The following is a 16,761-nucleotide window of genomic DNA, read 5'->3' as shown; positions in this document are numbered from 1 at the left end:
AATACGAAGGATGTAAATTACACTTGCTTGCTTTTCACACTTAAAAAAAAAGATTTCACAATTTTATTTGGAACCTTATTATGAAAAGTGTGCAATGATCTTATGGTCAGATTGGGAGAAATGTTTGTAAACCATCCTCTAGCATTAATTACTGATTAGTTTCTGCTTTCTGGCTGAAATCACACGCTGTTGTTTTTGGTTCTGAAAACCTTTCACATGCCCACCACCTCAATGCTTTACGCCTACAGTTGTGTGGTGTGAAATACCGTTAAAAAAATCTACCAGGATTACGACAATAGACAATATTACAAGAAAATAGTGGATCTGCTCACTGCAGGTTGAGGCTACTCGAGTTAGTCCTATCAACTTCACCCTACTGTTGCTAATTCAGCACACCGGTAGTCACCTGTCGCTTAAAACTAGAGAAAAAGAAGATAAAAGTACAACTTGGTCAAACTCACTTCTTTCTCTCCTCGAAACAAGACCGAGCTCAGAATAAAGTGAACTGGCTAACCCTCAATTTATGTACTGCTCCCCACAGAAGCAACGTGTTAACAAAAGAAATCAGCAGTAGGGAGGGTAGAGTCAGGACACTTGAAGAAGAGAGCGATTCAAGCTGGATTATATCAAGCAATCTGACTAATTCTAACTCCAAACTCCAGATAAAAATGACCCGTACGGTGCAAACACAACCACGCATCCTCTGCCTCAGCAAGGTGAGGAGGACATTTGCTCATACTCGGGACACTTGAGGAGAGCAGGGTAGTGGGAGGAGTTCATCTGGAGGGAAGCCTCAGAGGAGATTGCGGAGGCGCTGCGACCGCGTCCGGCCCAAGCGTCTGGGTGGAGGAATTGGCCGGAGTAATCGGAGCAGTTGCTGAGGCGAGGCCGGTAGAAGCCCTGGTGTGGCCGGTACATTTCCTCTGCCGTGTAGCGCTTCATGAACAGGTACACTGACATGACGCCTGCCGTCTGGAGGGGCAAAGAGACGCAAAAGTTCACTCTCTAAAACGCAACAGCGTTTTCACCATTAGAGTTTGTTTCACAGATTGCATAAAAGTAAATAGTTGCAGATTTGTGCACTCATTGGATGATTTTCCCTCTTTAACCATCAGCAAATATCAACCCCCTGAAATGAACACTTGAACTGTGGTTTCGAGGAAGGCGTTCAAGCTAGTGTGCATGTGACTTCTTTTTCTTCCTGTTCTTTAAATGAAATCAAGCGTAATGTACAGCATTTCCTGTCAGTGTGACAACGGATTCATCTGAATGACTAACAGTATCAAAAGCAGCTTGCAGACCGTGACTGACTGGTTGAAAGGCAGAATCCGTTCTCCACAAGAGAATCAGAATTGTTTATTAATCCTTAAGTAGAATGTTTGGTGAGGACTATTCCTCACAGCACAATACATGTCTTAAATATCTGAGGGAAGGGATTTGGCGAAATAAAGACACTTAAAGATGCAAGCATAACTGAGAACATCTGCTGAATACGTAATTGTTTTGTAAATCATGAATGCCACGGATGAGAGACGTAGACTAGCAAAAGCAAATACATTAAGCACCTTGACAGACAAGGTTTAAGTAAAGTCATACATCCAGTTGTCTTTTTCTTTTTTAGTGCAGTTACCTCAGTGAGCAGGAAGGAGATGGCAGCAAAGGCAAATGACCAGCCGTACTTGTAGCTGAAGTAGGCCTCGTTAGTTTTGGTTCTGTTCAACATTTCGTCATTAATGTTGGAGATGTACAACACCAGACCGACCACCAGAGAGAGACCTGGGGGCGGCAGAGCGAGAGAGAGAGAGAGAGAGAGAGAGAGAGAGAGAGAGAGAGAGAGAGAGAGAGAGAGAGAGAGAGAGAATCTTTTATTTACTTTACACAAGAAGAGCATCTCACAGGTCAGTGCCTGTTGATGTATTGATTTTGAGATGTTGTGAGCAAAAGCCAAAGCAGGTACCTGACAAGATGAAGAAAATTCCAGAAACAAAGGCGAGGATGGTGCGATGGGGTCGGATGTGTCCGATGTTACTGAGTACAAAACCAATGAACATGAAGAAGAGGCTGACCAGAGGGAAGGGTGTGGCAGAACGGATCATCTCTGGAAGGAGACAACAAAAAGTTCAGTTTGTTGAGAGTTCGTTTCATTTGGTTTAATTGGTCTGAGTCGTCATGGCAGCCTCTCGTGGGTTTAGGACACGGTTCCTTACTTCTATCGAGATGAAGCTGGACCTCCCTACTGTGAGCAAACCGTTCAGCACCTCCCAGAAGAAAAGAAAATATATCCGGACCCCCATTTCGTTCTCCATTACACAAAATGCCAACCCTCCAGCTAAGTGGACCAGATGTTTAAGGCCATAACCTTAATGGAACTGGTTATTTAATGAGTTTGGTAAAGTTTGGATAGTGTGGGAAAACTTGCCTATTACAAACTTCCTTAGATATTCAACAGAAAGTGAGCAAATTCAGGACAAGCTTCAGTTCTGAATAATGAGTAACAAAGAATTCATATAGTAATGCGTTGACAACCATCTCAGAGATGTTGTGAATGTACATCGATGATAGATGGTGAAGATACCTCTTTGACATTAAAGACTATATTTGACTGAAGACCAGCATCAGTCTCCGTAGTGAGGACTGCTTGTCTACACACTACCAGTACTTATGTGTATCCAAGCGTGTTCACCATGCAGGTGGTCTCTACAAAATGAAAAAGGCACCCTTCCATTTTTCATACACACCGAGCTCTTATCCTGAGTGAACTGGCCTGAGGGACTGAGCCAAGAATAGTCCAAACTACAACACAAACCCTGAATGGGTTGCAGACTGACATGTGCTACCTCAACGACACACATGCTACAAGACACGTGTTCCACCTGCCAGTGATGAGGGTCACTGGTCCCCCTCAAACATCCTAGACCAGGACTACAATGTTGTGGTGCTGTGGGTGTAAACCTAAACAGCCTTTACATGCATTTGCCTACCTCTCAAATTTTGAAATACCATTTACACGACCTAGCCACACCCGTTCCGTGCACTTTGGGTTCCGTCGCCCTGTAATATTGTCTCCTCTTATCAACATCACTGTATCCTGTTGACTACTCACTAGTGTCTTGCAGGACTTGAAAGCTGCTAAATACAAGATTCTGAGAATTTTGTTTGCCCCTCAACGGCTGTCAACACAGAGTCGGCTGAGCCGGCAGCACGTAACTAATGGTGCTGACAGTGCTAACAGTGTTTATCTGAGGGGGAACAGGAGGCTTGGTGCCACATGATATTACACAAACCACGTCGCATCAAATGATGTCTGTCAAACAAATTAACACCAAGAAGAAAGCTAGAAATGAGCACCTAAATGAAACACTTAGCTGCTCCCTGCTTTACTGCAGCTTGATAGTACGAGTCAGCTTGAATGGCTCTCAGAGCCAACGATAGTGGAGTGAAGGTAATACCATTTTAAAAGCAACCCTCTGTGCACTCTATCCCGAGCTGCCACTTTGGTTCACAGCACAAACGTGAAACTAAACACCGAGGGCCAAGTGAAGCACGGCCCATATAATAGTGAAGTGTGAACAATTACGTACTCAGGACACTAACAGTGGACTCCGAGGTCATCTGGACATTAGTAGGCATCACATACTCGATGGTAAAACACCGGCCTTTTTCCTCACCTGGAATAAAGGACAGGGAGAATATTCATCTTGTGCACTCCCCACACAAACACAGAAGCATGTACAGTTGAATACAGCCAGACATTTACATTTACATTTAGGTCATTTAGCAGACGCTTTTGTCCAAAGCGACTTACAATAAGTACATTTGTCAAAAGAAGGAAACAAAGAAACCACAACGTATCATTGTTGATAAAGTAAGAGCTAAAAATAGAACAAGTGTTAGATCCTAATCTGAGTAAAGTAGTACGTTAAGAGCGACAGTGCTATGATCAGAGTGCTATAGGTAAGGTTTTTTTTTGTGGGGGGGGGGGGGGGTGTTAGTGGGTCATGCTATGCAGAGTCGAGGTGAAGTCTGAACAGGTGAGTCTTGAGCCTTTTTCGGAAGATGGCAAATTACTCTGCTGTCCTGACATTAGTCGGGAGTTCGTTCCACAACTGAGGCGCCAGAACAGAGAAGAGTCTGGACTTTGCTGAGCGAGACATCTTGTAGACTTTGCATTATGATAATGATAATTATGACTTTACATCACAAAATACTAGACATGGTTTATTTTCATGTGCAGGAATGAGAAAACACAATTGTCAATTTATCAAGTTCTGGAGGATCTGTCCTTCGTGGATTTAAGGTGTTGTTGGAGATTTGAAGCGTTGTGTGTGTGTGTGTGTGTGTGTGTGTGTGTGTGTGTGTGTGTGTGTGTGTGTGTGTGTGTGTGTGTGTGTGTGTGTGTGTGTGTGTGTGTGTGTATTCTGCATCCAGAATAAAGGTAATGAATGCAGTTAAGAGCAGAGGGGCTGTTTCACATGGTTAATACTATATATTTCATTAGTGTGGCTATTGTTTGTTGAGAGCATCATTTTAGTAACTATAAATCAATCATGAGATCAGATGAGTCAGAACCTGGGTGGTTTACCACGTAAACACCTTCCTGTCAGAAACCCTGGGATTTAAATCAGTAGATGCATGAATGAATGAATGAATGAATGCATCATGACTAATAGAAGAAAGGAGTGAAAGAGTGAAAATGAAATAAGACGGGCAAACTGGTTTGCAAGCGATCATGCACCTGCCTCTTATCTCTCCCCCACTCTCGTTTTCTGTTGTGCTTTTGGCATGGAGTCAGCATTTAATGTGACTAAATGGAAAACATCCTCACAGTTCCAATCAGCCATTATATAGTGTAATGGAAGGTCTCCGTGGTTCCCTGGGGTTCCCCTCCCCTGGGTTATTAAAACATCACTTAACACTGAAAGGTGTGGAAGGCTTGCTCATTAACAGTCCCGCTTGTCGAGCTTTCTGTTGTAGCGTGGCGGTAAAGCTGGTGTGTCACTTTTTTTTTAATTATTTACTTTTAACGGATGGTTACTGTAGTCATCAGTCCATTCAAATGTAACTGCGACAGAAGGCGGTAATGATTACAGAAAATGTTGATTATGCTTCATATCGTAAACGTGATGGCTCGTTTTCAGTCAGTCAGTCTTGACTGAATGACTCCAATAACAATAATATTCCAAATTTGCATTGAAAAACATTTGTAGTAATATCGATGAAAATTTACATCTACATTTACATTTAGGTCATTTAGCAGACGCTTTTGTCCAAAGCGACTTACAATAAGTACATTTGTCAAAAGAAGGAAACAAAGAAACCACAACGAAAATAAATTAAATTTCAACAATGCTCTCAGGCAGCTACTGCAAAGACATACAGTGTAATTTTATGATGTGTAAATGATGCTTAAATGCTAAAAATACAAAACAAGTCAAATTCATTTCTTCCATTTTCTCTCTGCCGCTCGCAACACTGATCTGTTGGTTGTGCTGGTCGTGAGGACATCAGGATAGAGGAGGCTTCCTTAGTAGGCATTAGGTGGTAGAGCGGGTTGGCCAATGTTCGGAGGGTTGGCGGTTCAATCCCCGCCCTTGTCACTGTGTCATGGTCGTTGTGTCCTTGGGCAAGACACCTTACCCAGCTTGCCTCGTGTGAATGTGTATGACTGCTGTATGTTTGAGGTGGTGGTCGGAGGGGCTGTAGACGCAGAATGGCAGCCATGCTTCCGTCAGTCTGCCCCAGGGCAGCTGTGGCTACTATTGTAGTTTACTACAACCAGTATGACTGTGTGTGAATGAATGAAAAAAGTGGCATACAAATCCAATCCATTATTATTAAAAGCAACACAGTTGCAGCTGCCGAATGTCGTAAGTACAGACTGTGTGAATGTGTAAATAAATAGACTTATGATATCAAAAACCCATATAGAGCACAAGTACATAAGACTATAATGACATTTGTGTATTCCATTAATTGAAAGTGTTGTTTATCTCCTAGGGGGAAATTATGGTATGTTACTTTAGCCTCATTCAGCTGCGATCCCATCAGTGTGAACCAGACTTAGAAACTAATAAATAGCAGGAATATGAAAACATACATACAACAAACATTCATAGAGATTAAACGAAAACCCAGGGTTAAACCTGAAGTTACCTACTTCATAGTGCAGGGTCCTCATTTAGCTTGTCTTGAGGATTGAGGGATACAAATACTTTTTTTTTCTGCCTTCATACTAACTCACCAGCCAAGAAGCAAACCCTCCAGAGGCCAGAGTGGAGGGACATGCGTACCTCGGTGCTCTGGTTGAGGGGGAGGATGACGCCCTCCTCCAGGTAGAGCCAGTAGTCGGTGCTCACAGCGATTCCCAACAGGCCCAGGGCGCAAACAGCGAAAACGCTGCTCAGCAAAGTCAGCGCCTTCCTGCCACATAGGCTCATACCACAGCCTCAACAGCAGGGGGCGCCACCGGCAGAAAGGGGAGCTGGAAGAAGGAAAGAAAGGAAAACATCTTCACCACATTCCACAAAGTAAAGTTATTATTAAATATAATATATAATATAATATGAATATAATATGATATACTGTCCCTGAGGGAAGAGCGTTAAATCTTGAACTTCTTGAAACAAATAAGATTCAGAAACATTCAGAAAAGAAAACTACAATTACTTTTTCAAACAGTAGCTGGATTTATATTTTTGAGCAAACCTCTTGCACATACTTTTCTTTAAAAAGACTGTTAAACACACATCAAATAGCTAAAGAAGAGTATATCTTCTCATCACTGTGACAATGATCTGATTAACGCACGACCATGTGATTAGTAGTTTTAGGCTGGTGTCTGTGTCTGTGGGTTGCTGGGTGGTGGGACAGTCTGGATAATATTCTGAATCTTTATTCAAGTTTAGAATGGAGCTATTCCACGGCTGAATCTAGCTGAGATGAGTGGGAAATGAATGGAAAGTAATAGCTGGAAATATATTAATAGATAGCCTTAACAAAAGGACTTTTTTTCCCCCAGCTGACAAAGAAATCTGGGAACGATCCCCTCTCTCCTCCAAATCCCTCATTAGAATTTGAATAACCACATTGTGCAGGGCCAAAGCCTTAGTGGGGCATGTTTGGGAAAAACATTATGTAAAGTTTTCCATTTGACTGCCCTCATGCTGCACTGATAATGCTCAAAAGAGAATTGAAAGACTGCTTTTTCACTACATTGAGTGAAGCAGAAGCAGCGCTGCAGATGGTGTACAGTATGTGTCAGCATATGAATCGCTCGTCACACAAAGCAATGGATCCGTTCGTATAGTAGCTGATGCCCACATTTGCCGGAAGCCGGAGTGCTTGGGAGCTTGGCATAGTATGTCGAAAGGAATTGATTTCTACATAATGAGTTCTCAGTGGGCCGCCATATTGAGCACCCACTGGGCGACTGGAACGATGGAGTTGATATGTCAAAAAGGATTTTGAAGTTTTCATAAGATTCATGGCTTTTTCTTTCTCTCCATGGATCAACATCTTGTGTCGTGACATGGATGTAAAGCGTCAGTAGAATAATCAGGAGATCTCCACACATCCGTCAGCTTGCAGAGCAGAACCAGTGTCAGACAGAGTAGTTAGATCTTAAAGGGATGAAGGGTGGTGCAAAAGAAGATGCAGCAACCGATGATTTAACTAATTGCATTGTTTGTTTTTTTTAGCAGAGGAGACACTTAACATGTTTCTGGCTATACAAATATACAAACTCTGGGATATCATTGAAAATAAGACAAAGGAATCATCTAATTTCATCCATATGGTTACATGATGTTCAATGTATAATATGTGTGCATCCTAACCATACGCTCTGGACCTTATACCTCTAATGGATGTAAAGCCAGTTGCCCCACTTCTTAGATACAAACGATAATAAATCCTAGAAGCTGCAAGTCCACCACATATTATTAAAGATACGTATGCTATAGACATGCACACAGCCCATTTTGTCTGTCTATGTGTGCGCGCAGGGGCGATCACACAAGGTTGACGTTATTATAATTAATCGTATTGAGATAACCTTGGGATAACAGACCAAGGCATGCTTTCATTTTCTAAAAATGAAATTATATTTCTAAGATATGCGACTTCGACAGTAGCTTTGAGTCAGATCATGCATGATTTATGAGTTAAGTCAGACAGCCAAGACAAATTAAACCTTTTAAGAAGACTTGTTTAAGATATTGTACCTGTTACAACTTGCAATTTCATACCAGGAAAACAGTTTTGTTAAAAAAGGGAATGCAAACTCTCATCTTGACTGTTTTTTAGCTATAAATTAGTGTTTTTCCTGTCTCTTGAGACTGGACTGATGTATAGGCAATCAGAGTTCAGTAAAGCACAAAGGACCAACATTAATGAGAAAGGATTATCATTAAACGTCAGCTATTTTTGACCATGGTGCACCATCAGTGGTGAATCATTTACACTGTCAAAATAAGAGGAGCTATTTAGGCTGGTGGTACCTTTCAAGAGCCTACAAAAATAGATACTGTCATGATACTGACAATGCTTAACATAGCCATAATTCATATTTATGTAACACTCCTATTTCAATCTAAATTTGAAAATTAAAATTGTAGATTGTTATGTAGTATGCATACAGTCATGATTGGAATAATTTTGCTGTGATATACACCTTCTGTCCTGTGACCTATTCAACACCAGACACATAGATTATTGTTACAGTTGTTGCCAAGCAGGTTTCAACACAGACTATATCCACATGGTTAAAGTCAGGAGGGGTCAAGGCAACCTGACACCTGAAGCAATACAGACTGACAAGTAACCTGTTGATTGGATAGCACCGTTAGCGCCGTTAAGTACGAGCTGCTGGGTCAGGCCTCGCCATGTTGAGAGCTCTTGAGGCAAACGGAGTGCTCCCAATATTGTACCATGCACCTTTAAATAGTCACTTTCAGCCTCTACCGAAGAGGGAGATGCTGTCAATGATGATATAAAACAGTAACAATATCTGTAAAAATAATATATGATATAAAACAGTAACAATATCTGTAAAAATAATAATAATTCTTACTTTCCACGTTCCAGTTAAACACAAACAGGCATGTTTTTATTGAAGTTTCAGGATGAGAAACTCGCCCACACTCTATACACACAAACACACACACAGACACAAACACACACACACACAGACACAAACACACAATGAATTTTCATGAATACTAATAATTCTACATATTCTTCTAAAGGATTATAAATAGTGACTGATCTCGGTTGAGGAAAAAAAGGGTTTTATTATTATTGAAAAATGTCTCATTAAATGTTCAAAGCCACCACAACTGACAAAAAAGCCTTGTGGTCCCTCCATGCCTGCAAAAGGGATATACAAAACATCCTTTCTCCTGCATGGAGATCAGCATTTCCTTTAAACCTGATTGAACTTGCGACTAGACAGTCCCCTCCTCCCTAAAGTGGTGATTAACTAAGCAGAAGCTTTAATGCTGCAACAAAACAACATTAATGAAGTTTAAACTACAACTCTTTTCTCATATTTTCACAGATGACCTATAATATCCAAAATGTTAAAAAAGGAAACAAATGAACTTTACATTTTCAACCATTATAATGTGATACCAGACAAAGCCACAAGGGGTCTAGAGGTTTGTTTGCATATAAGGCAGAGGCACAACTCTGCTGAATTAAAGGGCACATCGTCACCAAAAGTATAGGGCATTCCTCATCTACATCGTTAGCATGCACCTAACCTTCTGTCAACCTTAATTTAAACAGCTCACTACCGAAAATACAACATCACATGCCTAAGTACACACAATGTATACTCTCTGACCTTCTACATGCACACTTGCTTACAGTGCTTCCCCTCTGGGAGGAGGTACATGTCACTAGGGGGCTGGACAGAGCGTCTTAACCTTGCCACTCTGTTGTCTTCACATAACACATCTTCAGTATTACAGTCACTGCTCATAACCCAATAACAAAGAACACTATCGTTTTCAGTATTTTGACTGTCCGGTAACCCAGTATGGGATCAGATTAGTGTCAGTGTTGACCACATGGATTCACAAATGTATTTGGGGATTTATACATAAATGACTCGACATAAAATATGTATTTTATTGTTACATTTATTATTTGAATTATTTTATAAAGTCCACATAGGCAATAAAATATTCACAAATATTTGTAGTTTTAAATAAACATATTACATGTCACATGTTATATTTGACATTTTTTTAGATTCCCCTGCATTTGAGACCCTCCCGCTCAATTTTTAAATGCATTTTTTCAACAGGGATTCAACAATCACTAATATAGCCAATTGTATTGATCACTAGTTTTGGTGAAATGGTCCAAATGTCGGACTTGTGCACTCCAGCTAAGGTTGAACGAGAAGATCTGAGTCTATCAGGAACCCAAAAACAATCCAAACAAAGTGATACAGCCACTGGATGGAAAGTTTCATCTACGATGTTGAAGGAAAGACCATTATCTAGAAACAAACATATAGCTAAGCTAATGTTAGCCTTAGCCAATGTTCGCTAATGATGCCAGGGACGATACAAGCAAACCAATGACAGTGTTAACGCACCTTCACTCAGCCGCCATAATGCTAATATATCAAACTAATACAGGCTGATCATATCTCTGCTGACAAAATAGCATCCATCCATCCATCCATTTTCTTCCGCTTATCCAGTACCGGGTTGCGGGGGCAGCTGCCTGAGCAGGGACGCCCAGACTTCCCTCTCCCCGGACACTTCCCCCAGCTCCTCCGGGAGGACCCCAAGGCGTTCCCAGGCCAGCCGGGTGACATAGTCACTCCAGCGTGTCCTGGGTCTTCCTCGGGGTCTCCTCCCGGTGGGGCATGCCTGGAACACCTCCCGAGGGAGGCGTCCAGGGGGCATCCGATGCAGATGCCCGAGCCACCTCAACTGGCTCCTCTCGATGTGGAGGAGCAGCGGCTCTACTCCGAGCTCCCCCCGTGTGACGGAGCTCCTCACCCTATCTCTAAGGGAGCGCCCCGCCACCCTGCGGAGGAAGCTCATTTCGGCCGCTTGTATCCGGGATCTTATTCTTTCGGTCATGACCCAAAGTTCATGACCATAGGTGAGGGTAGGAACGTAGATTGACCGGTAAACTGAGAGCTTCGCCTTTCGGCTTAGCTCTCTCTTTACCACGACGGACCGATACAGCGACCGCATTACTGCAGCCGCTGCACCGATCCGCCTGTCAATCTTGCGTTCCATCCTTCCCTCACTCGTGAACAAGACCCCAAGATACTTAAACTCCTCCACTTGAGGCAGGAACTCCCCCCCGACCTGGAGGGAGCAAGCCACCTTTTTCCGGTCGAGAACCATGGCCTCAGATTTGGAGGTGCTAATCCTCATCCCGGCTGCTTCACACTCGGCTGCAAACCGCCCCAGGACATGCTGGAGGTCCTGGCTCGAAGGAGCCAACAAGACCACATCGTCCGCAAAAAGCAGGGATGAAATCCAGTGGCTCCCGAACCAGATCCCCTCCGGCCCACGGCTGCGCCTAGAAATCCTGTCCATAAAAATAATGAACAGGACCGGTGACAAAGGGCAGCCCTGCCGGAGTCCAACATGCACCTGGAACAGGTCTGACTTACTGCCGGCAATGCGAACCAAGCTCCTGCTCCGGTCATACAGGGACCGAACAGCCCTTAGCAGAGGGCCCCCGACCCCGTACTCCCGAAGTACCTCCCACAGAATGCCACGAGGGACACGGTCGAATGCCTTCTCCAAGTCCACAAAACACATGTGGACTGGTTGGGCAAACTCCCATGAACCCTCAAGCACCCTGCGGAGGGTATAGAGCTGGTCCAGTGTTCCACGGCCAGGACGAAAACCGCATTGTTCCTCCTGAATCCGAGGTTCGACTATCGGCCTAATTCTCCTCTCCAGCACCCTGGAATAGACAAAATAGCAATCTGAGCAAAATACATTAATGTTTTTCTGTCATTGCTTGCTCTCAATGTTAGCATTGTATTCCCTCAACATTAGCTTGTTTTCTCCATTTTGAGAAGAGATAATCCTGAGTAGTAGTGGGCGTAGTGTCCCCTCTGGTTAATATTGTTAGCTCTCTTTGCATGTTTTCCCTCATTTGAACTGTTGTGCTGTTGGCACTGTTAGCTGCTAGCTGTCGGCTCAGCCGTCAGCATGATGAGAGCTGTTGACAGTAATCAAAATGCTCCCAATCTCATAAACAGCACCTTTGATATTGTAACCACTATGACAGTCTTGAGTTGTTTTTGAAGAAGTAAAATTGTTTGAATATTTCAAATGCATTCAGGGTCTGAGAGAAAAATGTTTGTTTTGTCTATACACAAACTTATGACATGTCCAAATAAATACACAACCACCGTCTTGTGCAGTTGGGAAGAGTATGTGTGCTGTGTTTGCATCAACAATTTAGCAGAGCTACTAACAGTGTGTATCTCATTTAAAAAAGGACTCTTCAAACCTGAGCCGAGTAGCCGTTATTGTTTTGTCTGCTACCCAGACTATGTGATGCTAACAGTTAACATATCACAGGACAGTTTGGCTGCCTCCAGGAAGGGATTTAACAAGCTAAAATGATTTCTCAGTAGTATAATTTTGGAGATGCCTCAGCCCTCCCTTGAAGGCGTGCCTACCAAAAAATGAGAAAACACAAATCTGTGCCGCGAGCCAGACAACACATCATCTGGCGGAGAGAGGTGGTGGTGATGTGAGCTGTCAAGACGGAGAATGAAGTGGAAATTTGTGTCACATTCTCACCTCTTCTCCACAACAAAATCACAAGATTGAGGGCACGAAATCAGTCAACTGGCTGTTAAATGTTGTTACAGATTTGCTTATGAACAGTTGAACCAGCTGACCCCATGTAGAAAGTGTTCTCTCTCCTCGCCCTCAAGACTCTAGAGCAGACTGCATTAAAACACAGCACATCTGTAATGTCAGATCCTCTTAATTTGATGGGGCAGCTCTGGATATAGTCCATGCCTTTCATGCTCTTCCAAAGGCAGTTCCCTTATGTCTTTTAGCAAATGGTTTTGGCTTTGAGCTGTCATCCCCCGCATAGTCCTTCATACAGCATCATGATCAGAAAGGGTATGGCAAGCATGTCAGTCGTCTTGTTCTCTGCATTTTAATATCTTCTGATGATCATATATATGTAGTAACAATGGAAGGCTGAACATGCATCTGTTCACTGCAAAAGATGTTTGCTTTACAAAAATCTTGTGTACACTATCACATGCCACGTAGACACTTTCGTAGATGAGAGGGCTCCATATAGTCGAATAAAACAAGTGAATGGCACAGTAGTGAGCTCTAAAAGGGTTGGCACCCCATAGACTGGCACAACAACAAAAAACAGTGACAGTGACAGTACCCACATTACTAACATCCCATTTTTCCATGTTTGTTGTGAGAATGAGTCTCCCATTTAGAAGTGCTTGACTTGGCTCCGTCGCCCGGCAACCCTACAGAGGGAGGCCTCTAAATTAGTCAAGCATGAATGGACTGATGAGCGAGTCCCAAAACAAGACTTCCCATTTGGTAGTGCATTTTAAATGCCAGAGCAGGGATACAGAGACAAACAGGAGTGGCAGAAATACATCACAGAGGATTATGCAACAAAATATAATCATGGCATAATACACACAGTCATGTAGGCACTTAGACACAGAAAAAAATAGAAGGAAGACAGTGGTTTAAATGTGACCGAGGGATACAGACAGACACACACACACACACACACACACACACACACACATATATATAGAGAGAGAGAGACAGAAAAGTAACCCCCTGCAAGCCACACCATCTCTGCCTAAATTTGTGGTGTAACAGTATTTATTTGTCTGGCTGACACACTGGCTACCCATTTCTTCACTTTTAGATTACTCCCCCCACCCTTTTTTTTTTAAGTCGTTAATAGAAGAGAAATGTGTTTACAAGATATGCATCCTCCAAAATGACCAAAATATTTAATAAAAAAAATTATAAATACATCATTTTAAACTAATGCATAATTGTAGTATCTGCGTTCATCCGGGGTCTAGTTGTTGGCTTCATCCTCTGGGATGTGATCAGAGCCAGCTGCCGTTTAATCTTTGGCTGGAGCTCAAATCTCTGTCCGCGGTGCTGAAGCTCTGGCTAACTGAACAGCGAGTCAATAACGACCTAAGTCACTGAGCGTGTTGTTACACCAGGACGCATCGGGAGCTCGCGCGTCCAAACTCCGGTTTGCACACGTCTCTACTGGGGCTGGAAAATCCAAAGTAAATGTTGCCTGGTGAGGTTCGTGACATGTGGGTGTTATTTCCGTAGTGTGGGTAGACCACATGAAGTAACGTTGTTCTCAACAGCTCGAGTCTCCTCTTTCTATTATCTAATAGTACAAATAAGCACTTTCTTTCTTCAAAGCACAGAGCCTTATATCTAGACATGTGTTTACTAGGAGTGAACTGGGATTATGATAATTAATGAGTACATATAGTACAAACATATAGCATCATGTTTATTATTTAACCTGGCGACCTGTCCGGGGTGGACCCTGCCCTGCGACCCTCAACCGGATAAGCGGCATAGTATGCAAATAAGATACAGTTGAGTTGACATAAAGCAACAAATACATCAAGGGCATGAAAAACAAACAAACAAACAAACAAAAAGCATTCCGTTGATATGTGGGAAAGTAAAACCGCGCGTTTCTCCGCAGAAAATGTCGACTATAAGAACGCACTTATAACAAGAACAGATAAAAACATGTTTTACCTTCACGAAGAAGACTCGTCGAGGAAAGCGCTCTCTTTCTTCCTTTGCTCTTTCTCCTCTTGTTTCTTCCCGTTCAGTCAGTCCGTGTTGTCTCCGGTTTGAGCTCGTGTACGTGTGTGCGTGTATGTGTGTGTGTGTGCGTGTGTGTGTGTGTGGCGGGCGGGACGGGTGCTGCGCAGCTCGCGCGCCACTACTATCTAAAGGCAGTAGCAACAGCGTGGCACGTGGCTCCCAACCTCTGTTTCCAGGTGTGCGCGGGGACAGTAGGGAGATGCCGCGTGCATGTGATGTGTTAATAACAGGTTGGATGTTGATGGCTCCAACCAAGTTTTCTGCAGATGTTTGATTAAAAATCAAACACTGAGCTCTTTAGGTGACACGATAATGAATTAGTATTACTTTAGAATTTTAGGCTCAAATTGAAAATGTTCCTAAAAAGGTACAACATATCTTTTATGCGTCAAAATGTGCACAAAAAAGCTGGGGGTCACATAACCCAAAAGCAAATATTCAACTGAAATCATAAAATAAAGGAGATTTTCACCCAACTGTGAGGGAGTTGAGCTTCATTCCAGCTCCCAAAAAGCAACAATCACTTTTTGGTACAGAATTCTATTCTTATAACACAATTGCTATAGTAACACAGCAAACATGGCTATGTATTTGCTTCTAAAAAAAGGTCTGCAGTAGGAAGACACAACATAATGGTTTAACACTGACTCTGCCAAAGGGAATATTCTTTTTTATATTACCACATCTTAGTAAACTGCATTTATGTAACATCTGGTTTGTACTTCATGTAGAAACAGATTCTGTCACGTGTTTCTACAGGAGGTCAGGAACCTTCTGTAATTGCAGAAAGCAATCACTGGACACATAAAGGATGTAACCTTCCTTTTTAAAAGCCGAGCTAAACATTTCTGTTAAATGCTCCTCCAGGTTGAACACTGACAAACAGCAAGTATCTTTGTAACCTTCAGCTATGTGACAAATGGCCCTTGCTGACCAAAACAAGGTGAATTGAGAAGAAGGCTTTAAAGATGAAACGCCATAATCTGCCCATGCTATTGGACTTTGTACAGAACAAAATATGCTAGTTTTCTGTCACTGAACTTCTAATATCTCCTTTGGGAGAGAGAGTAATGTTTGGGTTTAAGCGACTTAAGAGCAAAAATATCAAAAAATTGTCAATCAAGGTTGCTTACATGAATGCAGACTCAATTTAGACACACTTTTGAAGACAAACTCAGAAATATCCAATACTATAATTTTTTTGTTTTTCTTTCACATTCAACATAAATCCTTCACTCGGCATCAGTAAAACACCATGACTTAGTCATTATTCACAAGGATGTGGATGTGAATCAGACTGTAACGATAATGCATCTGTTTTACTTAAGGCAAGACAATATGGCCGTGTGTGACTTTGCTCTAGCGGTTTCATAACAGATGAAGATATGCTGAAGATGTGTGTACATGTAAGTGTATATCTTTGTCTGTTTGTGTAAAAGCGGGAGAAGGAGAGAAACCAGTGGCCTGAAACATATAAGGTGTTAAATAAAAAGCTCACACACCAGCTGGTTCCACAGTCAAAACACTGCAGGGCTTTCTCTAATCACATGGCGGCTATCCATCGCGTGGAAACACGTGAAGGAACGAGCACAAGTTTTAGTCCAGTATGTGCTGCATTGCAGCCACATTACAATTCAGTAGAGAGAAAACAAATCCAGTTTGAAATCTAATTTTGAATTGATTAAATACAAATCACGTATAAGTTATAGCGGCATCTAGAGGTTAGGTTGCAGATTGCAACCAACTAAAACTTCTGTGTGCCAAATGTAAAGGAGAAATGTGGTGGACGAATAAAACAATAAATACAAAAAATATGATAAATACACTAGTCCTCTGAGTCTAGAACGTATGGGCTCACAAGCTTATTGCATTAAAGAGCAGTAGAGGA

General features: G+C 42.3%; 1 protein-coding gene across 2 annotated transcripts; it reads right to left on the bottom strand.

Moving 5' to 3' along the window:
* Nucleotides 1–201: 201 nt before the first annotated feature.
* LOC311011223 (voltage-dependent calcium channel gamma-5 subunit) lies at nucleotides 202–14,905 on the bottom strand. 2 transcript variants are annotated; one of them, XM_084006042.1, is made up of 6 exons: nucleotides 14,802–14,905; nucleotides 6,242–6,481; nucleotides 3,582–3,668; nucleotides 1,958–2,098; nucleotides 1,631–1,776; nucleotides 202–972 (listed from the first exon to the last, which is right to left on the bottom strand). In XM_084006042.1, the coding sequence occupies exons 2-6, from the start codon at nucleotides 6,435–6,437 to the stop codon at nucleotides 709–711; spliced, it is 834 nt and encodes a 277-aa protein (XP_083862168.1). In that variant the 5' UTR covers nucleotides 6,438–6,481; nucleotides 14,802–14,905; the 3' UTR covers nucleotides 202–708. The 2 variants fall into 2 exon arrangements, with proteins under 2 accessions (XP_083862168.1, XP_083862169.1); XM_084006043.1 differs by having other exon boundaries at nucleotides 6,291–6,481.
* Nucleotides 14,906–16,761: the final 1,856 nt, after the last annotated feature.

Source organism: Eutrigla gurnardus, assembly GCF_963514095.1.
Source record: "Eutrigla gurnardus genome assembly, chromosome: 3".
NCBI classification, from domain to species: Eukaryota; Metazoa; Chordata; class Actinopteri; order Perciformes; family Triglidae; genus Eutrigla; species Eutrigla gurnardus.
This window is presented reverse-complemented; position numbering and strand designations above follow the sequence as displayed.